The sequence below is a fragment of the Sander vitreus genome, chromosome 21, assembly GCF_031162955.1.
Source record: "Sander vitreus isolate 19-12246 chromosome 21, sanVit1, whole genome shotgun sequence".
Classification (NCBI taxonomy): Eukaryota; Metazoa; Chordata; class Actinopteri; order Perciformes; family Percidae; genus Sander; species Sander vitreus.
Window position 1 is genome coordinate 8,169,945 of NC_135875.1, and position 25,325 is coordinate 8,195,269.

The 25,325-nt window shown below is 38.2% G+C and overlaps 2 protein-coding genes across 5 annotated transcripts in view; one reads left to right on the top strand and one right to left on the bottom strand.

Moving 5' to 3' along the window:
* The first annotated feature begins 5,387 nt into the window (after positions 1-5,387).
* On the top strand, positions 5,388-21,466 carry LOC144536079 (cytohesin-1-like). Of its 4 annotated transcripts, none has more exons than XM_078279007.1 (12): positions 5,388-5,575; positions 11,388-11,470; positions 14,196-14,260; positions 14,792-14,858; positions 15,317-15,435; positions 15,935-16,128; positions 16,602-16,750; positions 17,170-17,282; positions 17,869-17,947; positions 18,053-18,124; positions 20,345-20,499; positions 20,584-21,466. In XM_078279007.1, the coding sequence occupies exons 1-12, from the start codon at positions 5,548-5,550 to the stop codon at positions 20,660-20,662; spliced, it is 1,203 nt and encodes a 400-aa protein (XP_078135133.1). In that variant the 5' UTR covers positions 5,388-5,547; the 3' UTR covers positions 20,663-21,466. The 4 variants fall into 4 exon arrangements, with proteins under 4 accessions (XP_078135133.1, XP_078135136.1, XP_078135134.1 ...); XM_078279010.1 differs by lacking the exon at positions 5,388-5,575 and adding an exon at positions 7,273-7,411; XM_078279008.1 differs by lacking the exon at positions 5,388-5,575 and adding an exon at positions 7,418-7,511.
* A 2,179-nt stretch (positions 21,467-23,645) lies between these two features.
* pgs1 (phosphatidylglycerophosphate synthase 1) overlaps positions 23,646-25,325 on the bottom strand; it is a 25,751-nt gene continuing 24,071 nt past the window's right edge. Inside the window, exon 11 of the mRNA XM_078279002.1 lies at positions 23,646-24,187. The gene's annotated coding sequence lies outside the window, so the exon portion shown is untranslated. The remainder of the gene's footprint in view (positions 24,188-25,325) is intronic.

Genomic DNA, 25,325 nt, shown 5'->3' on the forward strand with positions numbered 1-25,325 from the left:
CAGCCCTATGAACTTTTTAATGAGCAAGAAAACGGTTAATGAGGTGTCTTGGTTAATACCATAGTTATTACACTTTCTTCTTTTCTTATATGCTGGGCTTTTTGTAGTTGTCATGGCAACCAGATGCATTTGAGTGAGGAGTGAGCTTCTCTGAAAGAAGTAAAAAAATAAGGTTGAGTACACTGGATATCTGAGAATCTATTGTTATGTTTCATTTTTATTTTTCCTTCAGAAGACCCAGAGACAGAAAAGATGAAAACAATGTAAACAAGCATCTGAAAGTACTGAAATTTCTATTTTGTGATTTTATTTTAAACTTTTTCTGACTTGGGTTTTGAGTTTCCGCTCATATTGAGAGAGATAATGCATCGTGAGATGAGCGTCATGTTGTCTTTGCCTTCAGCATGCCAAAAAACATTAATCACCCTACATGTGAATCAAACAGCAGGAAGCTGACTGTTGGCGGATTTCAACACAATGCTGTTATTTTCACTCATTTTCACTTGTGGTACATTCACTCAAGTAGGCTACTTATATTTTGTGTTCCCTTGAGTATTTCCATTTATATTTTACTACAATTCAGATGGAAATATTGTACTTTTTATTCCATTCACATTCAAGTTATATATGTTAAAAATATGATCAGTTTACAAAATATACATTCTTATAGAATAACAGTATAATTCAACATTAAAAGGCTCCTTACTGTATGTGTTAATGAAACAGTAATACGTTTTATTGTTACTTTTACTTGTCAATACTTCTTCCACCACTGGTTATTTAAAAACACGTTGATTTCAAATGTATTTCAATGAAAGACAAGATGCTGTTGATTTTGTGTTCACATGGTTTGAGCACAAGAAACTAAATCCAACTGAATATATTTAGGAAGGTCCATTTGGACACTGTGGAAAGTCTTTCTCTCTCACTGTTTTCATTTTATATGCAAATCACATAAAAGTTCACTTGGGCTGCTTCATCGCACCACCTACTCCTCTTTATTTTTCAGTACCACCTGCCACCGGGGACATCGGGTTTCTGGAACTACATGTGCATATATTTATATATACTTGCTGTATTTTGTGAGTCCTAAATCTTATGAAGCCACAAAAAGCTGTCAAAGTTGAACATGATATTCCTGTTTGTCAGGAATGTGAGGTCAACAGAAAGAGGTCAGCTCTACAGAGAGAGGAGAGGAAAGGAGATAATCAAAGACTCAAATAGATTTAATGAGTGAATGAGATACATGGAGTGATGGTGATAGGAAATGTTAGTGCAAATGAAAGTATGGAGAACATCGAATAATAAGGAACTATATTGTGTATCAGAAGTGCAAAATCAAATTCAAAGGCAGCCTGAAGGGGCAATGATATCACACTCACACCTGAAATGGCCCTGGTCCTTAACAGCAGATGCAGTATATAAATAGCCATAGTTCATATATGTAGGGGAATATAGAGTAGCAGCTCAAACACTTGCTACAACAACATGCACACATTGTTACAGTGAATTGTTATAAGACATATGCATTATAGGAAACACTTTCATTTTGTAACAAAGCCATTATAATCAGTTGTAGTGATACTACTACTGCCAATACTATTACTTAAATGGTTACGTTTGTATTAATACTGCTACCATCACTGCCACATTTGTGCTGATACTTAATCAGCTAAATGATTAATCAGGTTTTGATTAATAGCTGCTACCTCTTCCACTACAATGAAGTCTGCCATTTACCGCTTCTGCTTAGACCATTTTAACTGTTTTTTTTTTCATATACAACAACTAATACTGTTACTTCTGCCATAACTCTACAAGTATAACTACTGTGTGCTACTGCCATATAAAATCCATTTGGCAGGCAAGGCACCTTTATGTTGTGCATTAAACCTCCACAGAAACAAGAGATAGATGTCGTCAACATTCAAGTCAATGTATTGCAAATTCGCTACCACTGATACTAATTGATTATTGACTGTTTCTTTTAACATTTCTTTTAACATTTCAGAGGCACACTTTTTGCTCCACCACATTAATTTGGCAACAATAGTTACAAGTTACTTTGCAGGTTATTTTATAACAAACATATCAATTTATATAATAAGATGCCTTCTCTTAGATTAAACTACCCAACAACAGTATGAATTAAATGATAACATTTATATGAGAATATAACATTCTGCATACTTTACCTTTTGTGATCAATTTTTCACTTTAGATTTAAGGATATAAGGATCTGTGCCAAAAGATCCCTAAATAATTTAGGGAATATTGTCACAATGACACACACACACACACACACACACACACACACACACACACACACACACACACACACACACACACACACACACATAAACAAAACATGTTAAAAATCCCCCTAAAACTAATCCCCTATTAAAATATCTTTCACCACTGATATGCAACATAACGTAGGATATGTGTCTGTGTGTTAGCTCAGCTCTGACTAAACTAATAGGGCCTCTTATGTGTGTGTGTGTGTGTGTGTGTGTGTGTGTGTGTGTGTGTGTGTGTGTGTGTGTGTGTGTGTGTGTGTGTTTTGGGAGGGGGGTGAAACAGGAGGATAGTGTGTGTCCATTTGTCATCACTTCCAGGAATACATTAACAACTGTTCAAAGTGACACAGCAGTGGGTGGGTGTCTATAAATACAGTATATGTCTCCTTTTCATGTGAAGAATGTATTATATATATAACATGTATTATAAGGCTGACAGGTTTTTGTGTATGGTAAAAGTATGTCGTGTGTGAGGCTGAATTCAGGAGTGAGGTCAAGTGTATGAACACGAGGGAGGAGGGAGGAGAGAAAGTGAGAGTGGAGAGTGTTTTTTCCGAGAGTCTGTCAGAGTCTGGTCGCAGTCGGGAGGGAAAACACCTAAAGCCCGGCTTTTTCAAGGAGCTTTTTGCCGAGGCCAGCTTGAGCCTTTTAGTCAAGTATGAAGCTGACTTAAGAGGGGAGTTGCCTCAAACGCTGTTTTGTCCCAAACTCCTAATTACACACTGTGTTGTAATGGGGACTGTAAGTGAGCTGTGTGCCTCCAGTTTTCAGGCATTTCTCTGTGCTACAGTGCGTCCAGGGGCACCTGCTGCAGCCACAGGTGAGTGTTGCAAAAATAAAACCTTGTCGTTTTCTGTTATCTTAGAAAATAGAAATGTGTTGTTCAGCTTGTGTGTAAAATGTGTGTGTGCCTTGATAAGTAAACCTTCAGTTGACATCATTATTACTTGTCTTTTGTTGGTTTTGTGTGACTCTTGATAGCCTAGAAATAAAAGACAAACATGTAGAGCAAGACTGGCATAAAGTGCCATCAGTGTTCAGTTGCCGTGGTGATTTTCTGTTAGGTTATCAAGACACAGAGCGCTCTGTAGTGTGTGTGTGTGTGTGTGTGTGTGTGTGTGTGTGTGTGTGTGTGTGTGTGTGTATTTGTGGGCTTGATTTGAGAACATGACGCACAGACATCATCCTCTGGTCCAGGATCCTCCTCTACAGTGGGTGCTCGAGTGACATAATCTCAGTCGCTGCCCACTGATTTCCCTCTGTTCAGGTGCTTTCATACTGTATCAATGTGTTCATTTAAAAGTCATTCTTACGCAATGAAAGCAGCATGGTGCTGAAGCAGGTTATTTCCACTCGCTGTACGGCTTTTGTGAGCTTTGTTTCTGGACTTCCCCATTTATTTTCTTGTCGTTTCCTCTGCTTTCTTCTTTTTAATTTTCACGTCTTCAGGGGCATCAAGCAACTCTGCAACAGTGATGATTTCACAAATAAACCCTTTAACTGGGAGGCAGATTTATTCAATAAGCTATAGCTTCTTTTGACAATTATCTATTACTAACTATTTTGTATTTTCTTTCTTTTATCTTTTTAATTTTTGATAGCTATATGGTGGTGATTATAATAATGGTTATATAATTAATGTAATAACAAGTACATTTAGGAATTATGTTTTGTTATTTTCTAATAGTATAGTATATGCCTACTTGCATTTTAACAACTGTCTTGCTTCTGCATGACCTGTATGTCTTACATAATATCCCCATTTAATTTTTTTTATTAATTTTAAATCTTTTTTTTCTTTTGTTCTTTCTTTAATCTTTCTTTTTCTTTATTTATTATTTATTTATTTTCCCTTCCCTCAGACCCATACAATCATAGTCACAAACACGTGTCATGTCTAATAGACTTCCCCTGAAACATTCAAAAAGAAAAGAAACACAAAATGATTAATATCTTTTACATTTACTGTTTGTGTTATACAATGTTGGTTCATTTTCTCACTCATCTCTAGTCATGCAGATCATTTTGGTTTAACTTATCCAAATTTTGGGAAGCAGAATCTGTTTGAGATTTTTGTCTCCACCCATTCTCTTTCCATAAGCTGACCCTTTAAACTGTTAAATTGCAGCAGGTCTTCCCTGCCCCGCCTCAGCATATCCTGTTTTTGGTGTGTCCAAACTCTGAATAAAGCACTGATTCAAGTGCACAGCTGCAATTCTTTCCTCTATCCTTTCCTACATCCTCTCTTCTCCCTTCCTCTTTCCTCACACACAAGCCATGCACCCACCCTCTGATATCAACCCTGCTTCCTTCACCCACCGTCTTCACACCCATTTATATAAATATATCTCTCTTCTTCAGCAGGTGGGTGGATATTACTTTAGTTATTTATTTTTTGTTGAGTCGTGTATCCTCTTCCTGCTTGCTTGAATGATTTTCCTCACTTTGTACACAACAGGGTGGAGTGATAAAACTTGAATAAAGTGGAACATTTACACATATCTCCCGGCCAAAAGACATATAAAATTGATGTTGTGACCATGCCGCTACAACCAGAGATACACAATATAAACACACATCTATAAATACACACAGATGTTAGCATGGAAACACATTTCTTTTTTTCATTTCTCTTTTTCTCTCTACACACATATGCTAAAGGAAACCGCTTCCACCACAGAATAAAAATAGGTGAAATGTTAGACAAGCTTTGAAAATTATGAAAAAATAACAAGACAGGCTTCCACTCCACAATAACTCGGAGTCAAAAGAAGGACAGTAAGTTACTGAGTCAAGTTCAAATTTCTTAATATGTCATAATTATGACTTTAAATGTCATACACTAAACTTCAAAAGTCACAGTTTGATTTAGTATTTCATCATTTTGACTTAGTAAGTAAAAATTGTCTTTCAGAATTCCAACCTACCAGTGTCTTTTGATAGATAGATAGATAGATAGATAGATAGATAGATAGATAGATAGATAGATAGATAGATAGATAGATGTTTGTTTGTTTGTTTGTTTGTGCTTATCCGCTCTCTGATTGGCTGCTGCCGTTGAAGCCGCGCCTACGTCATTCTGCCCCAACACCGGCTGTCTCTCTCTGGCTGCACAGCACAGACAGTTGTCATTAACTGCCAGTCTGGTAACTTGGAGGAAATACAGATACCTTTCGATCTTTAAAGTTACTTTAAAGTGAAATATTTAACGCTGTTCTCTAAGCCAGCGTTGACCTACAGCACAAACATGGTCTTAAAGTCGGAAGACGGAGTTGGTAAGTTGGCCTGACCTCCGCTTTAGTTAATGTGAGCTAGCTATCCTAGGGGCTAACGTAAACCAGGTTAGCTAACTAGCTAACGTAACTTTATCTAACGTAATATAACGCTAACTAGAGTGAGCACGTATGTATTGTTTGAATTCCTGGTAGTTAAATGTGTTTTGGCATTGCATTTCCTATCAACAGAGCGAAAGCAACAAGTCCTCATCTGACTGATTTGTTAATGCTCTTTGGCAGTCTTTATTAACTGGCACAAGGGATCCATTATTATTAATCTGGAGTGAGGCCAGACCTCATGGGGGTTTGTGCTTACTGTACAGCACTTTAGTTCACGCAATCAATGCCCCCTTTTATCGGTTGGAAATTAAGGAAATTTCCTCAAAAAATACTTAGGCTTTTTAGTTGATTTGGCTGCATGCACTTCTCTGCTCATTTCCCAACTTGTGACCAAAGTGTTGGACACTGTCAGCGATGTGGAGAGACTGCAAAAGGTCAGTACAGAAAGGTAGAACTTGCCACAAAAACATAACAATTAAATAAATCAGCTTCCTCGCAATTGCACTATTGTTTCCTCTAACAGTTTGAGACACTCTTACAGGATGTGCTTTATAATGAGTTATTTTACAGCTCGGGGAAAAAAACCTGTCAAAACAAATTTCACCAAATGTGCTTTAAAATATGATGGCTCGTTCTGTCAGTTGAGTAAAAGCTATCAAAATGGACTACTCTGAAGTAGGAAATATCAGAATTACCGGTAGTACAGGAAGCTTTTCATGGGTTTTTTTTTTCCACTTGTGAGTGATACCTTGTTTTTAAGCATTGTTATAATACTAGTAGTCCATTAAGCGTTTTCCCACCTGACATATACTTCACTTTAAAATACTTCACCACCCTGAGAAAGCAGCTGAAGTTGTCATAATTGTATTCACTTCCTCTCTTTGTCATGTACAAGAATGTTTTTCCTTTTCTGTGTCAAGGCACAGTTTTTCTCCCCTGTTCTTCCCCTGCTGCTTGGATTTGTTTCTACGTCCTTATTGGACTGTTGAGCCTTAAGGCTGTGTGAATGCGATCAGTTACCAGGGAGTTTACCATAACCGCAGGATTATATTACTCTGTTGAGCTTGTTATCCTCTTGAGCCAGGGAATATTGAACGTTAAAGTGTACAAATAGCCTGGTGAACACTGAAATAGACAATTATTGCCTTGTGAACAGTGCTAGACACTAAAAATCTCACTCTCAAAACACAGATAATTGTCTAGTCTTAACTGCTTTGCCTCAGGTCCTGAGTCAGCTGCAATCCTGTGGGTGATACAATGAAACAAACTGATGAGGGAGCTGTTGTTGGTGCATGTGTGTGTTGTTTTATATGAGCAAACATATGTGATAAGCAGAGAATGATGAATGATTTAATTCTGCCAGAACAGTGAGCTGTTGTTTGGTAATTTGTGGTCATTTTGGTTGTTGCTGATGTCCAGGAGATGTGAGTCATGTCTGCACTGTCCTTATTTCTTTATCAAACACTGTTTTGAAGATGGAAAACTGCACATCCCTTGTGTGGGGATGTCCACGTGGGGGAGCCTGTGTTTGATGCTTTGCTCACTGAGTGAGGGAGGGAGGGAGGAGTCAAGATGGACAGAGGGAGGTGTAGGAGAGAGATGAGAGTTCAAGGTGTTTTCCCCTCACACACACACACTCAGATACACACTTGTCCTCATCCTCATTTAGCTGCAGGCTTGCTCCCCTCCTCTCCCCTCTGTTGGAATGAGTGCCTGAGGATTAAAAAGCAGGGAGGCTGGACTAGAGGACCACAGGATTGGGATTGGAGGGCTCGGGTAGGACTGGATTATTGTTGGAGAAACTGCAGAAAACTGGCTATTTTCTACTGGGATTGGTGACTCAGTTAGACTTGTGGACTCTATGAAAAAACCTGGGGTGAGAATTGAAGCTTGTTTTTAGCTGCACTGGGAGTATTGAGACCATTGAGACTGGTGGTGAAGCCACTCAGCAGCAGGCAGACGCTTTCTCTGGTATGAACCTCAGGATAAAAAAAAACTCTAATACAGAAGTTATGACGCACTTGAACACCTACACATAATGTGTAGGTGTTCAAGTGCGTCATAACTTCTGTATTAGAGTTTTTTTTTTTTTTTTATTCCTGCAGAAACTTATCTGAATGAGTGTGTGTGTCGTCATGTCTTCCTCAGAAAATCTCATGAGAGCCGGAAACCAAGCCAGAATACACATGGTTTTAGTTTGTCATCGTGTCTTCAGAGGATGTGACGTGTTGTATAATTTACAAACGAGAGGGTGAAAGAAGGATAAAGAATGACTTTAGGCCTGGATATGTTGGTTGTCCGTAGCAGCTGATCATCAGCAGCATTGCCAAGACAAGGTGTCCCATTACTTGTCAACACAAACACACACTCGTGACCTTCAGACTATGCAGAGCAGCTGGTTGAAGACGCACGTTGTTATTTACGTCAGAATGTGTGAGTTTGTTTGCTTGAGAGGAGGACGATATGACAGTGTTTCATAAACCGTCATGAATCCACTTGCTACTTGCTTATTTCCTCACAATGAAAAGCCAGAGAGAGGAAGTGAGCATGAATGTCAGTTTCACTGCCTCTCTCTGCTCACAATAGTGCGTTATTCTTGTCCTCAGGTATATAATAAGAGCTGCTCCTACTTAAACGTTTCTCTTTGGGCGAGGGGTATATATATGTGATGAGCGAATGCATCACTGTCTGTATGTTTGCAGTATGTAAACAATCATTACAGCTTGTTGAGCTTGCCTCAAACATAGTCAGAGGTGTCTGCATCTCCTGAGATGTAGTTCAACAGATTCACAATATGAATTATAACATTATCATATGTAGAGTTGAAACAATTAGTCAATTAATGTACTAGTTGATAGACAATATTCATCACAACAACAATTTGAGAATTGGATAAAAGCTTAGGTTACGCTTTAAAGTGCTCATAGTATGCTCATTTTCAGGTTCATAATTGTATTTGCAGGTTGTACCGGAATAGGTTTATGTGGTTTAATTTTCAACAAACACTATATTTTAGTTGTACTGCACATTGCTGCAGCTCCTCTTTTCACCCTGTGTGTTGAGCTCTCTGTTTTAGCTACAGAATGAGGCATCGCACTTCTGTTCCATCTTTGTTGGGAGTCGCACATGCGCATTGCCTAGGTCAGCACTGCTAGCTAGTCAGTTGCAGCGTATGAGGGCGTGCCACGCTAGCAGCTAGGCGAGCATTATAACGTGTGTTACAAAGTGACGCAAGTTCGTCACGGAAGTAAAGGCTGGACTACAATAGAGCTGTTTGGAGCAGTTTGTGAACAGTGTTTTCTCTGGAAGATGGTAAGTCCCTTTGGGGTGGACTTTGGGCTTTTTCACTTTGTAAACCTATAACGTGCACATAAAAGATATATAACACAATAAAGGAAAGGGGAAAAGCCAAAAAGCATAATATGAGCACTTTAAGCCAAAATCAGCAGCTTCTCAAATGTGAATATTTGCTTTTTATGAAGATATATGAAGACTATCTATGAAGATAAACTTGAGTTTTCTTAATTTTGTCAACTTAGGCTGGGGGAGGTTATGATTCTTCATTATTTTCTGATATTTTGTAGACCTATTAATTAATCAACAATCAACAAAACAAGGTAAGATTACATTTATGAAATGTAATACGTCAAGGTTAATTGATCGTGGAAATAGTTGTTAGTCACAGTCAGATCATTGTATATTATCTGAATGTATAGGTAGATTGTCGCCCCTGTATACTCCATCTGCAGAGGAAGACTGTAAGATGTGGTTGATAGCCCCTGAAAAAGCTAGTAAGTTGACCTTGAGTTAGGATTTTCTTTTTGTCCAAGGTGAACTTAGTTCAAGTCTTATAGCCAAAATGATATAATGCTGTAATTCAGTGCCTCACAAGTCCATATGATTAAACATACTTGTTCTAGAAGGTGTAAAAAAAATTAAGTTTGAAATTGCTTAGACATTGAAGATATTTGACCAATAAAAAGCAAATTTTTAATTGACATATTGATTTTAGAGTTAATATATTGTTGAAATGACTAAAATCATTGTAAAATGTAATACATATTGATGGAACATGAACAGTTCTTCCACTCTTTTTTTATTTGTTGCTCCAGAGTTTTACACTGCGTAACCTCAGCGTGACTCAGGGTTTGGGTTAGAAAACAGAAAACTAGAAAAACAGCAGCGGCACAGCTCGATATGTCCTCTGTGACTTCTTGTTGCTCTGAACTCATTATGCCTTTTCTTCACCCTTTGTCACCGGTTAGAGCCTTTTAGAAAGTAGCCATAGCGGAAGGTTTATTATGAGGCACCCAGTGGTGAGAAACCACAGCTATAGTTGACAGTGCAGAGGTGTGACATTGGAAAGTCTTTAGTGAAATATGCAGATAAGCACAGTACTTTTACATGCTGCATTACTGGAATTGGAACTTTCTTTTTCATTTTTTTCTCGCTCAAGTTTTCTTAAGAAAAACCACAAGTCAGTGACTGACAGATCCACATTTCCCTCTTCACCTTATCGTTCCTCTGCAGAAACCATGTGTGTCTGACCTGCTCTATCAGAGTACACCCTTGGCCATGTATAGTTTAGGGTGTGTATTAAATAAAAGGCAGCATGGACATTTGAGTTTAACAAATACGGTAAGATATCAAGTAGGGGTGTGCAAAAAAATTGATTCACATTCGTATCGCGATTCAAGCTCTACCGATTCATAGAATTCCAAAAATCGATTCATATATATATATATATATATTTTATATTTTTTTTTTAATTGTATGTCTACTGCAATCACATGGGAAAAGTAACTACATTTACATACCGTGAATCGTTTTTTTTAATCGAAAATCGATTTTGAATCGAATCTTGAGCCTAAAAATCTAAATCGAATCGTGACATTTTCTGAATCGTGCACCCCTAATATCAAGTCTAATTTACCATTTTACAACTATTATTTAATTGACATTTGATGTTTTTGTTTCTTTTCAATGTAGTAACGAGTGACATCTACAGTTGCTAACAGCAAAAAGCTGTTAAAAGATGGATTGTGTTTTTCATAACCCATCATTCAGTTAATACTCAAGATGAAAGATGTTGCAAATATTAGCCTAAGTAACATTGCAATATATTTTATATTCGTTTGCAATCTACAGTAAAAAGTACATATTTACATAAAGTAACACAATTTTACCGGATTTTATTTTCTGTAACTCTAGCTGTTTTTTCTCTCCTTAGACTTGATTTAAAACCACAGTACACCCACATACCAGATCTTCGGTTCAACACTTCTTTTAGAGAACCTCTTTTGTCATCTTCATTCATTTCAAAATCAGAAGCAAAGATTCACAAGACACACAGCTTCTTTTAATTGTAATATGTGTGCTAAATAGCCTAAATCCGGCTTAGTCTGTTATTCATTAGCTGGAGCAGACTTTTATAATGTAATATGAATACTGTATTGTTTAGTCCTCCTCCTTTTTAGTCTGATAAAATCGGACTAAAACTAGGAGTTAATCTGTACCAACTTTACAGATTCACTTCAGAGTTCAGTCTCTCAGCCTCCTACACCTCCAGGTTTTCTATCATTAACCTAACATTGCTAACAGATAGAGAAACATTATTTCCACCAAATGTCTCCAAAAATGTGGGTGGGTGTGGTTGTGGTATATCTGTAGTGTAGATGTACAAATATATTTGATCTTTGTATTTGAGTGCTACTGTACTTGTTAGTAGTTACGAATGTACTTGTCTCCTCAGTGCCTGATGACCTCAGTCCAGAGGAGAGACAGGAGCTGGAAAGCATCCGCCGCCGAAAACAAGTGCTACTGCAGGACATACAAGTAATAACACACACTCCTTTTATTTCTTTAAAACATTTGTTTAACCTTCTTCTGGAGTTCAACCTCTTGGGCCTTTCTGTGAAAAACATTGTTCACAGCTGCAGTGGAAGGAAATAAGAACGAGGAGGAAAATAACACGAGGGAGTTTGGTACTAAAAACGTTCATTTTGGAAGATATCCAATTAATTTGTCTGCCAACTTCAGTAAAACATTTGAATACATGTTTGCACAGAACGAAAACTGCATTTAGGGAGGGATCTTTGAATGGTCAGTATGAACAGGAGGAATGATTACAGCAAGCGAAAACGGTTTTAATGACAGACTTGGAAAAGTTTAAAGTCACTTGAAAGAGTAAACCTATCCTTTAAACCATTTGAATTATTTCAGAGAATTGTAAGGATGACAAAATCCCACAGTGCATTGTTTGCTTTCCATTTTTATCTCTTTTGTCTGAACATCACATTGTTCTGGGAGTTCTTTCTTCTCCCTGTCTCCTTGGTTAGATCTGTACCTCCGTGCCTAGGGAGGTGTGTGTGTGTGTGTGTGTGTGTGTGTGTGTGTGTGTGTGTGTGTGTGTGTGTGTGTGTGTGTGTGTGTGTGTGTGTGTGTGTGTGTGTGTGTGTGTGTGTGTGTGTGTGTGTGTGTGTGTGTGTGTGTGTGTGGAGGTATAGGCGTATGACCACCAGAGCATTACTGTATGCATTCAAGACAGATGATCCTCTTTGTGTGGGCTGCATGTGTACGAGGGGGGTGGACCTAGTGTATATATATATGTATGTGTGTCCTCACGCTCTCTCTGCCTGGAGGGACAGTTTGACCCCCTGCCTCAGTCGCCCTTCAACCTTAAATAAATTAGGGGGATTGTTGTGTCAGCTCTTTATCTGGGTACATTTGTTTTGCAAGATTGTGGGTAATAGCTTGCCTTATTATCATGAACAAAATTGTAGATAAATAAATGCTAAATGTTAACTAAAATAACCAATATTTTTGGGTTTTGGACTGTTGGTAGAGCAATTTCATGACATCAGCATGCGTTTTAGAAACCTGTGATGAGCATTTTCTTTTACTATTTTTTGACATTTTAAAGACAACATCTAAAAGATGAATCAAGGAAATAATTGACAGGTTTGTTATCTGTCAATTATTTTCTGATTAATTGTCCATAAATTGCTTATTTTGCTCGACTAAATGCAAAACTCAAGATATTCAATTATACAGTGACATAAAACAAAGAAAACATTTGGGAACCTGGAACCAGAAAATGTATTGCTATTTTTGCTACATGAATTATAGATGACTTTATTATTAAAAAAAAATGTGGTTGACTAAGATTCTATCAATCATCTAATAAATTGATCAATTTATCATTTCAGTGAAGTAGAATTAATATTCTTTCCACCGTGTTGTTACTTCTTCACTCCCCCCAGTGAGCAGCAAACACCGTTTTTGCAGCAAAAGGAAAAAATGAGTCCGGACAGGGCTCAGAGCAATGAGAAAATATGTGATGAAAGCCCTACACCTTTTTAACACAGTAGAATCTCAGTGGTTATCATAACCCATTAAACAAACTACTCAAAAAGATTCTACAAGGACTCAGAACAGGATTAAAATGAGCTAAAATGCTATTGAACTCCATCACTAGTCCCTCGTCCTCAGTCAGCAAAAACACACACACACACAAAAAGAAAACACACGCACACAAAGAAAACACACACACACAAAGATAAAGACAAACACAGGTTCTGGGCAGCGACGCTGTGCAACTAGATTGATGGAGTTTATTACAGATGTCGACTCTCGTTCGGCGCTTCTCTCCTCTAAGCCCCGCCCTGCGTTGCCCTGGTGGGCTGATGGGTAATGAGCCATGAAGTATTCCAGTAATGGAGACAGAGGACGCTATTCGTTTAATAGGGGGTGTAACCATGGAGGAACCATGTAGGAATCCAGATAAGTGAAGTTATTTACCTTGTTAACCTGGTTTTCACACATATTACATATTACACACACTCACGTGTTGTAGCTCTAATCTGAGACACTGGCCTCGTCTACTTCTCTTTCTGTTCTATAATTGTGTAATCTTAGTTCATTATCTTTTCTGCTGGGCTCAGTGTTCCTCCATCTGTTTCTCTCCTCTCTTCTTTCCTCCCATAACCTCTGAGCTCTCCGGGTTAGCTCCTGGCAGCTCCGCTAAGCCAGCCAAAGTCTTTGATCTGGCATATTCCTGTCTCCACACCAGTGTGGCACTCAAACGGCCCAGGGGGGGGCGTCATGGGGGAAGGCACGCTGATAAATCTGGGTCAGCACAGGGGAGAGGAGGAGCGGGGACAGGGAAACGGGAAGGGTGGTCGGCTCTGACCACAGAACAGGTGCTGCAGCTCCCAGAGAGGATTTTGTGCAGAGGGCGGCTGTTCCACAAAACTCCTGTCGTGAGGAAGAATGAGTTGGCCTGAGAGAGTGAATCATGTCTGCACGTTCAGGGTTTTTTTTCTGGGTCATCTCTTCTCTAAGAAGTGCTTGTCTGGATGTGTTGGTCAGTGAGATGTAGCTGGAACAGACAACCATGTGTAATGGATTGGGCTGCCGGTGAGATCAAATCATCTCCAGAGGTGTACGTGAAAGGGTCAGACATCATACACATGTCACATGTGTATATCATACTGTGTATGGCTGTAGTTTTTTCCTGCTTTCTGTTTCATCACTCTCCTCTCTGTCTGTCTGCTCTCAGAGGCTTAAGGATGAGATAGCAGAGGTGACCAGCGAGATTGACAACCTGGGCATAACTGAAGAGAGGTAAAGTATCTCTCAACCAATTCTGTGCTTGTGTGTGGGCAGCCGTGGTCCACTCAACCTTTGTTTTAGTGGCAGTGTGTTCATGTGGAAAGACAGAAAAGCTGCCTGACGCACAGAACAGAGCCCACTGCCTTGTGGGAATTAGGGCTGCAACTAATTACATTATCTTTTCATCTGTTGAATATTTTGTCTAATGATTGTTTAGTCTGTAAAAATGGCCGTTGCATTTTCCCAGAGCCAAAGGTGAGGGCATCATATTGCTTTTTGTTTGACCGACAGTTCACACCCCAAATATATTCAGTGATGAATATTCTAAACACAAGTTCCACTTACTTGGCTATTCTGGGAGCTTTCAACCGTATTGAAAGCTCCACCTTCTTCAGCTGAAGATGGCTGTGGGATATGTGCCCCCAAGGTTGAGAATGAATCTCCACACTCAATTATGTTTATTGAAATTGCTGTTAATTAATTTTCTGTCTATTTTGCAGAGCCACCTATTAAGTGTCTGTTCTGTTTATTTATCTGTTTTAGGAAAAGTATGCAGAGGAATAAACAGATGGCCATGGGCCGAAAGAAGTTCAACATGGACCCCAAGAAGGTGAGAACCAACCAGGCTCTTCCCTCCTTAATGTAACCGCTAAGTGTAGGGCTGCAATTAAACAATGTTTTCATTGTCAATAATTCTATTGTTTATGTCTTGATTCATTGATTTATCGATTATTGTTTTTGTCCGACCAACAGCCCAAAACCCAAAGATATTTAGTTTACAATGATAGACAGAAAAAAGAAGCAAATCCTCACAAAGGAGAATCTGCTAAAACTGGCTGAAAATGATTAATTGACTGTGGTTGCACCTTAGATCAATATTAAGACAGTGGGGAAACTGACACGCTGTCTTGGACTTTTTTCAAAAATAATAACAAGTGATACATATAATCACTAGGTGTTCGTACCTCATTGGACAAGATTGATATTGAAGAAGTTCATATTCAGTGTACTTGTATTTTGTGTAAAAGATGTTCAGACTGAGTTGTGTGTTCTGATTTTCTCCCTCAGGGGATTCGCTTCTTGATTGACAGCTCCCTGCTGAAAAACACCAGGAGTGACATCGCCCAGTTTCTCTACAAGGGTGAGGGGCTTAATAAAACCGCTATCGGCGACTACCTAGGGGAGAGGTAAGCGAAACTGAAGATGTCCCTTCTAACTAAGACATTTTGATTTGTCATAGAAGAAAAAAACTCACTAATAACATTAAAGATGGCTTTGTTCTATTCAAATGTCCCAGTAATCATGACAGTGATACAGCATGCACAATACCAGGACCCTGAAACTAAATCAGCTTAAAGGAATTCAGCCATCATTCATTTTATCCCTTTCTTAAAAAAATAATAAATAAATAAATAAATAAAAAAAAAGTGGACATGTGTCCAACATTATTGAGAACAAATCAGGCCTTACCAATATATTATTAGTATACTACATATATGCACTTATGGTGCATTAGCAGTTCTAAAAGATCATCCATGAATCTGTTTTTATCCGTGTTGTTACATCTCATCCAACTCTACTATCTGCCAACTTGGGGAGCTAAACAGAGCTGTTCAGTTCTTGATCCTGTTGTTGTTCTGTTTATTCCCCCGTGTGTGTGTGTGTGATTCCGTGTGTGTCTTGCAGAGATGACTTCAACATTGAGGTTCTGCACGCTTTCCTGGAGTTACACGAGTTCACAGACTTGAACCTGGTTCAGGCTCTCAGGCAGTTCCTGTGGAGCTTCAGGCTGCCGGGTGAGGCTCAGAAGATTGACCGCATGATGGAGGCATTCGCCCTGCGATACTGTCGCTGTAACCCCGGAGTGTTTCAGAGCACAGGTACGTGTGTGGTACCTGTAGGGTAGGGTAGGGTAGAAATAAAAAAGACCATAGAAAAAAAACAGTTTACAGTCACAGTTTTTTTTACCTTTTTTTGATACAAAAAGTAAAAATATAGAATTTAGGGCTTAGGGGGCTGACTTCAGGGGTCAGCAGTAAAACAATTATTCCTCCCAAAAAGTCCTTATATTCTGGTCACATACTGTATGAAGGGCTCTGAAAATGTTCAGACTCAATCACAAATACACATCACAGACAATTTTATCTCCTGTTATGTTGAAATAATTTTTAATGCATGCACATTTTTGTCTTGAGATACACTAGCTGGTGTAAGTGACACCAGCTAGTGTATGCTAGTAAGAGGAAATATCCAGCTACGTAATAGTGCTGAGAAACATGACATTTTAAACTCTGTTGTTATTTTAGTGGTTGAGTCCTGAAAAAGTACACACACACTTTGTCTTCTTTCACAGATACCTGTTATGTGTTGTCGTTTGCTGTGATCATGTTGAACACCAGCCTACACAACCCTAATGTGAAGGACAAACCCTCCGTTCAGAGATTCACAGCGATGAACAGAGGCATCAATGATGGAGGAGACCTGCCAGAGGAGCTACTCAGGGTGAGAGACGTACATTTTCCTAAAACCATCCTGTTTCTGACATAGGAAGCAACAGAAACTTTCAAATATTTACTTAAGTAAAAGTACAAATCTGTAAGCATCATTAATATTGCAGCTGGTGAAAGTGGGCCTCATTTTAATTACTTTATGTACTGCAGAGGATGTTAATCATTTAAAATATATGATTTATTAGTTTATCATATTTTGTATTAATAATGCAACACTGCAAAGTAACTAGTAAATGAAGCTGTAAAATACATGTAGTGGAGTGAAATGTAAAATATTTGCCATTGCAACGTAGGTGAGTAGATGTAGAAAGTAACATAAAATGGAAATACTCAAGTAAAGTACCTCCAAACTCTACTTAAGTATAGTACTTGAGTAAAATGAACTTAGTTGCATCCCATCACTGCCTGTAGAACCTGTACGACAGCATCAAGAATGAACCCTTTAAGATCCCAGAGGATGATGGAAATGACCTCACACACACCTTCTTTAACCCTGACAGAGAAGGCTGGCTGCTGAAACTCGGTATGTGCATCCATGTGGTGAAATAGTTCATTTAATTTAACTTCAGTCTTGAGCCTGTTGTTAGTCACTGTGAGCTGGAAGACCCTCTAGTGGACTGGATGTGTAACAGCACCTTTGACATGAGGAGGACAAACTTATAGTATTGTATTTTTGTAATATTCTTTTGTTGACATTCTTCTTGTTTGTTTGTGTTTCATGGGTTTTTGACTCCAGGAGGTATGTACCCTTAAACTCCACAGCTTTATTGCACTGCTTTGCTTCTGAGCTGCCCCCCCTCCCTGCCTTTCTACTCCCACTGGCTGTGTGCATTCACCCTCACATCACAGTTTGATTTAGATTAAAGAAAGATCATTCATGCTATGTGCTGTTGAGCCCGGATGTAAAAAGTAGTTTCTAACTGCTGGTCGCTGACCCAAGTTTTAACCTCAGCTTTCGCCTTTGCAGTAGGCTCGATATTTGACCTGCGGATTTGTGCAGTCAGTGTGCTTCAGAGTGTCGCTGTCATCATATAAAGTCCAGCTTTCTGCTCCAATAACTCAAGTTTTGTGTCTTTTATTGAAAACGTAGCTCACCTGTAATCTCTCCTCAGGTGGACGAGTTAAGACCTGGAAGAGACGCTGGTTTATTCTTACAGATAACTGCCTCTACTACTTTGAATACACGACTGTAAGTAATTACTATTTGGCTATATAAGAGAAGAGATATCTGATACATGCTGTATGTAGGCTGAAGTAAGTACTTAGACTTGTGTCTCTCTCTGCTTTTTACAAGGATAAAGAACCCAGAGGAATTATTCCACTGGAAAATCTGAGTATCAGAGAAGTCGATGACTCCAAGAAACCGGTAAACTCTTTCTTCACTCTTTGCCACATTTTGTCATATAACTGACCATTTCTGCCTTTTAAGACCTCATTGCCACTTTGAGTTCTAACTAGTTACATCAACGACACACTTTAACTTACATTTACTACATATTGATTGTAAGATAGCACTAAATAGTCTTAGTTTGCGGTAACTCCTTGGAACACTGTATCAATGCAACATAATTCAAATAGATGTCATAAAAAAATCATAGTATAGTATGTCGAAAAAAAGTCATATTATGGTATGTCGAAAAAAATGTCATGTTATAGTATGTCGAAAAAGTCATGGTATAGCATGTCAAAAGAAGTCATAAAAAAGTCATATTATACTATGTCGGAAAAAAAGTCATAGTATAGTATGTCAAAAGAAGTCATAAAAAAGTCATATTATACTATGTCGGAAAAAAAGTCATAGTATAGTATGTCGGGAAAAAAAAGTCATAAAAAAGTCAGTATAGTATGTCGAAAAAAAATTCGTAAAAGAGTCATATTATAGTATAACGGGGAAAAAGTCATAGTATGTCATAAAAAAGAAGTATGTCGAAAAAAATCATAGTATAGTATGTTGGAACAAAAAGTCATGAAGTCGTACTATAGTATGTCGAAAAAAGTCATAAAGTCGTAGTATAGTATGTCGAAAAAAGTCATAAAGTCATAGTACAGTATGTATATCATGAATAGTATAGTATGTCGGGGAAAAAAGTCATGAGAAGTCTTAGTATAGTATGTTGAAAAAAAGTCATGTTATACTATGTCGTAAAAAAAAAGTCACAGTATAGTATGTCGTAAAAAAAGTCATTAAAAAGTTATAGTATAGTATGTCGAAAATAATTTCATAAAAGAGTCAGTATAGTGGGGGAAAAAAGTCATAGTATGTCATAAAAGTTATAGTATGTCATAAAAAAGACAGTATGTCAAAAAAAGTCAAAGTATAGTTTGTATATCATGAATAGTATAGTATGTAAATCATAAAAAGTCATAGTATAGTATGTCGGAAAAAGTCATACTATAGTACGTCGAAAAAAATTCATAAAATTATAGTATGTTGAATACTACTACATACTATTTTATGTCGGAAAAAAAATCTTAAAGTCATAGTATAGCGGGGGGAAAAGTATAGTCCATAGTATGTCATAAAAGTCATAGTATGTCATAAAAAAGACAGCAAGTATGTGGAAAAAAGTCATAGTATATCATGAATAGTATAGTATGTATATCCTGAATAGTATAGTATGTTAATCATAAAAAGTCATAGTATGTCGGGAAAAAAAATCATAAAGTTATAGTATAGTATGTCAAAACAAGTCATACTGTGCATAAGCCTCGGCACATTTTACTAATGCCCTGTTAAAATAACAATGAAATCCTGCGCTATTGACTTCAGACCAGGTTTTTGTTGGTCAATGCCGCGATCACTTTCCACTGCCTCAAGATAGCAATACGCCAAAAATTCACGTGAACACACCTCCCTGTAAGACCAGCACGCCCATGGGTGCAGGTGCATTTGCTATTTAAACAACGTGGGCGCTGGGCGGTCTTAAAACAGCAAAGACACTTGCATTGGACTTTGTGCCATGTGCAAGATAGGGCCCTTAAAGTCATAGTATAGTATGTCGAAAAAAGTCATAGTATATAGGATGTCGAAAAAAGTCATAGTATAGTATGGCGGGAAAAATAGTCATACAAAAATCAAAGTATAGAATGTCATAAAAAAGTCATACTATAGTATGTCGAAAAAGAAGTCATAGTATAGTATATTGGCAAAAGAAGTCTGAAAAAGTCATAGTTTAGTATGTCGAAAAAGTCATAGTATGGTATGTCGGAACAAAAAGTCATAAAAAAGTCATAGTACTATAGTATGACGAGAAAAAAAAAAGGTGGAAAAAAGTCATAGTAATATGTCGAAAAAAAGTCATAGTATGGTATGTCGAAAACAGTAGTAAAGTCATAGTATCTCGTACTAAAAAGTCGTAGAAAAGTCATAGTATGTATATCACGAATAGTATAGTATGTCGGATGAAGTAATGAAAAAGTAATAGTATGGTATGTCGGATCAAGTCATAGTTTAGTATAGTATGTCAAAAAAGTAATAAAAAATTTGTAGTATATTAAGTCAGAAAAAGCCATGGTATAGTATGTCGGGAAAAATAGTCATAAAAAAAATCATAGTATAGTCATGTTTTTATGTGCTCCCTCACAGAACTGCTTCGAGCTCTTCATCTCAGACCACAAAGATCAGGTGATCAAAGCATGCAAGACGGAGGCAGACGGACGCGTCGTCGAGGGAAACCACACTTTTTACAGAATCTCTGCCCCGACCGCAGAGGAGAAGGATGAATGGATCAACAGCATCAAGTGAGCCACATTTAAGCTGTCTCTGCTCTGCAGATGATCAGTATGAAGTCTCGTATCTAACCCTCCTTCATCTTCCACCTGCAGAGCCGCCATCAGCAAAGACCCGTTCTACGAGATGCTGGCTGCTCGGAAGAAGAAGGTCTCCTCTCTGAAGGGGCTGTAGAGCTGCTGAGGATCAAACATTGAAAGTTTTGACTTAATGCAGCTGACTGGATGTGGACCTGATACTCCTGCTGCTGCAGTGACACTTGGACCTTACAGAGAGGATTCAGCTTTAAAAGAAGCTGTTGTCATCTTTTGAACTGGCGCTCCTTCAGTACCGACACCTCGTTCTCTACAGCTTTTGTTTAAAGTTTAATTTCCCATCTAGAGATAAAATCTTTTTTTTTTTTTTTTAATCCTCCTTTTGAACACTCTACTTCTGCAGTACTGTATCGATGCTGTGCCCTCTGGTTAGAACTACCGCTCCACCTACAATCTGCTGTAATGTCTGATTGCCCTCAGAGCCACCTCATACACACTCTTTGTTTGGTCTCAACAGCTACTCAAACAGGAGATGTTTTCAGTCAGTAATTTAGTTCGCATTTGAACACAAGGTGAGAAAAAGACACCTGCTGATGTTTGATAAAAGCCTTTCTTCACATTGTGAAAGACACTTTAATCTTTATTTTGATCAGCTGAGGTGTTTTTCAGACATGGATTATACCTACATTAAAACCGTTGATGAAGATATCGGATGGAAAACAAATGTAGTCATCTCGTCTGTGACGCTGGACTTTGTTTAGTCAGATTTGTCATAAAAAGCGCCTTTCTAAGCCAGTTTTCTTACTGCTGTTGATATTTTGTCAAAGAACTGTTAATGAAAATGAAGGTCATGCATAAATAGCCAATTATTTATTCATCCAGATTTCTTGTAATTTATTGTTCAGAGTTTTGTGTTATTAAAGGCTTGCAAACCAACATTCAACTGTGTTTTTCACGTTTGACATTTGTCATGAAATTAAAGTGTAGCAGCATTTCAAACCCAGAAAGACAAGAAATACTCAATTACTGTAAATGGTTTGTCAAAATGATTGTGATTGCTTTGGTAATTTAGACAATTGAATAAGTACGTTAGATTTGACACAAATTTCCCTTTTCACTCAGACCTTGCTGTTTTAAAATCAATTGTGATCGAGCTAAAGATTCGAACCGTAGAAACAATAAGTGAACCCTGTTATGTTAATGTGTTTGTCAAACCAGATTTAGGTTGTTTGTTTTGTTTATGGATGATTTTATGCTGCTTGGATAACATTTAGAAGACGCAGCCAACTACAATAAAGACTTATAATAAGGTATAAAAGTGTGAATATGACCGTAGAGCTTCAACAGCTCAAGCATTCACCATTGTGTTGATGAAACCTTCAGTGAACTCATTTAAGACAAACAATCTCTTATGCACACCAGATCTTGTCCCACAGTTATTTCTTGCTTTTCATATCTAATCATTTCACATGTAGCAATCATGCTGTTGGCAGAGGCAGAGCGGGGAGATTCCCAGAAAAGACGTGTGAGTTTAACAAAAAACAGTGCATGCTAAGCTGACTTGTCAACCCATAAAATATTTTAGTGTGAAAACATAAACAAGATCAGAGTAGCATCTCACAAAAGATGTAAGACTCTGACACACCACCCCGACGGCCGACCTTTGGCAGAAAAGGCAGTCGGACTGACTGCCTCCCTGAGTTGGTCAAAAAAGTGCCTCGGAACACACAGAAGCGACGCTGACTTGAGCGTGCATGAGACGTAATACGTCTCCATAACAGCAGGCGGCGCTTATCTGTATTGTCGCCCAAAAAATGAAAACCGGCAGCTGATTGGACGAACGTCTGGCTGCTCCCGGATTTTACAACCCGAGAATAATGGTGGCTCGTTCGGAATACGCTCTCATGTTTACGAAGATAGTTCACCGAAACGTGTTTCTCAAAACATTTTAAGCGAGAAATAGGCCATGCAGTTTCTGAATCTGTCTTCATTTCAGATCGACAAAGGTCAGTTTAAAAGATTTTCGTCAGATTTTGAGAGGCGTTAGTCAGGTTCATCCCGCTCGTCATTTCCGGGTTAGCCCTCCACCAATCAGATTGGCCATTGAGTCCGACTGCACGCCTTCCGAATCAACATGTCAAATGGGCCCAAATGAAGGCCGACAGCTCCTCAGACTGACGACGGCACAGAACACACCAAACAGACTCGAGTCACTGACCTCGCCAGACTGTCTGACGGTTCACTGGGTTGATGTGTCAGGGCCTTTAAACATATTATTTTAGTCAGCTTCTTGCTTTGAGTGATGGCTTCCTCAGTCATAAATGTATAAATTAGAAAAGATTAAGATTTGAAGTTGCAGGGGCTTTTTTTGTTTTTATAATTAAAAAGGCATAGCAAAATCTGATTTGAAAACCAAATATTTACCTTTTATAAATGCATGTTAATATCAAGGTCTTTTTCACAGTTACTCGCTTACTTTAATATCTCTGTATAAAACACTTATGGATGGAGGATGTCAAAATAACTTTGGTTCCCCTGAAATGAGAAATATTATTCTTTTTAAACCTAACCTAACCAATTAAGTATTTCCTTAAACCTGCAATGACTGCAACAACTTATTGGCCACTTGGGGGCAGCAAAGACACACTGCAAACACTGACATAATATCACCTTATAAGGCTGTTGTGGCAAACTTGTGATTTACACATCCAGCAGTTATTGTTGTGGTGTTTCTAGACACCTAATGAACCTAAGTCTCGGTCTCTAGAAGTAGCCTGGCTCCGCCCACCTACGTACTTACGCTCAATGTCCATTTCCCTTCAGTACTACTGTACAAATGAAATGTACAAGAGTCTAGTAGGACCAGGCTACTCTAGAAGCTCCTAAGGGAAATATCTGGCTCTTTAGCTGCTTAATGCTCCACTGTGTTCATCAGCTGTTTGCTAACTGGGACTGGGTCGGCTGTTTGGTGCTGGGTACAGTACGTTTTTAGAGCTTTTTACTGTTTTGGTGTAACCTTTGTCAACATGACATCATAACACCTTTAAAATCAAATTTCTTGGTATGATGACGAAGGTAAAAATCAGCCATTGCACCAAACAAAAAAGGTCACATATTTGAAGTCATTTTAAAAACACATAGTCCTTTAATTTACAAAGATAATAACATAGACACTGTACAGTTTGATTACAGCTGTAAACTCTTTTAAAACAGTTATTAAGGCTCTTCAAGGGATTGTAATTCTTCACCACACCCGTCTGTTTACCATCACAGTCTCTATTACTATATTATACATGCAGCTGTAGAGATTTATGTGCAGTAGTATAAGTCATTTTTGAAATGTAGTCAGTTATACTAAAAAAAACATCAAATCCACAGTGTGAAGACGTCAGCTGTAACAGAGTAACAATTGTGCAGGTAAATCACAGAATCTCTGGTGTAAAACAAAAAACAAAAACAGGATTTAGCCCGCTGAATTTACATACAACAAACATCCTTTCCTGTGTGCGTGCGAGTTACTTCCTGGGACAAACTGATGAGGGTTATAGTCGAGGCAAGGCTAAAGACTCCCAGCATGCCGGTGATACTCGAGGGTCCTGTGTGAACGAGCCAACCATCCTCCAACAAGACCTCGAACCATAAGAAGGAAGAAAACCAAAGCCTCCTGCGCACAACACAGAGAACAGCATTTTCTTTAGTTTATAAATGTTCCTACAATGTGAATATGAATGATGCAGTTGCCATAGTATAGAGTGTAGTATGCAATAAAATGGTCATAAAAAGTCATACTATAGTATGGTGAAAAAAAACTCATAGTATAGTGTGTCTTTAAAAAAACAAAAAAAGTCATAAAAAAGGGGTTAGTTCAATGTGTGAAACCACAGTGGGAAATCAAAGTTTCACCACTAGAGGGCAGGCAGCTCCATTGCAACAAGTATCCATCATGAGTCTGTGTGGCCATCAGCTGTATTATAACCTGGCTGACCGTCAGAAGAGGCCGTTTAACATGTTTGGAGAGGCGCCAACCTGTTGTCACTAGTTTCTAACAATAGACAGCCTGCGCTGCCGATAAGGACTTTATCTTTTTTTTATCCTTTAAACCGGCAAAGCTATTGTTGGAGGGCTGTGTTTTGTTTTTTCCTGTCAGGAAAAAAGAGGAAAAAGACACGCAGCTAAAACAGATGACAATGCGAATATCAACAGCTGCTCTACAAACCTAAAGCCAGTGGTTATATTGTGCGTTTTCCATTAATGTTACAAAAAAGTAGAAAAGCGCGATTGAAAATAAATAACGGAACTTAGGAAATTACAGGCCGGAATTAAACATGGGACAAAAAAAAAAAAAAGTGATGTGTTGTGTGATCGTTATTGCCTTTCTATTAAATAGACTGAAGTAAGTGTGCATCGTATTCAGGTGTTTTAATCTGAATTTAGAAGACCTGATAAGGAGATAACGGCGCACAGTTGTCATGTCCTCGTCTACACTGAAAACTGAGAAAAAGCTGTGAATAGTGGAAAAGGAGGAAAAGCTACTTCACTTACATTTAGAATCTAAACATGTCCTTCTGGACATTAAATTATACCGAATGTTAAAAGGCATAATACAACAGAAATGGGGAAAAAACAAACGCCTGTTGACCTTTCAGATGTGCTTTCTCAAAGTTTAGAGACACAGAAACATGTATTTTAGTATGTACTTCAACTACTGGATCTGATCCATGAAGGATTAGGCAAGCATTATTCTGCTTTTTTTTTTTTTAAATTGTCAATAAATCTCTTGAAAAGACCAAAACAAATACTTC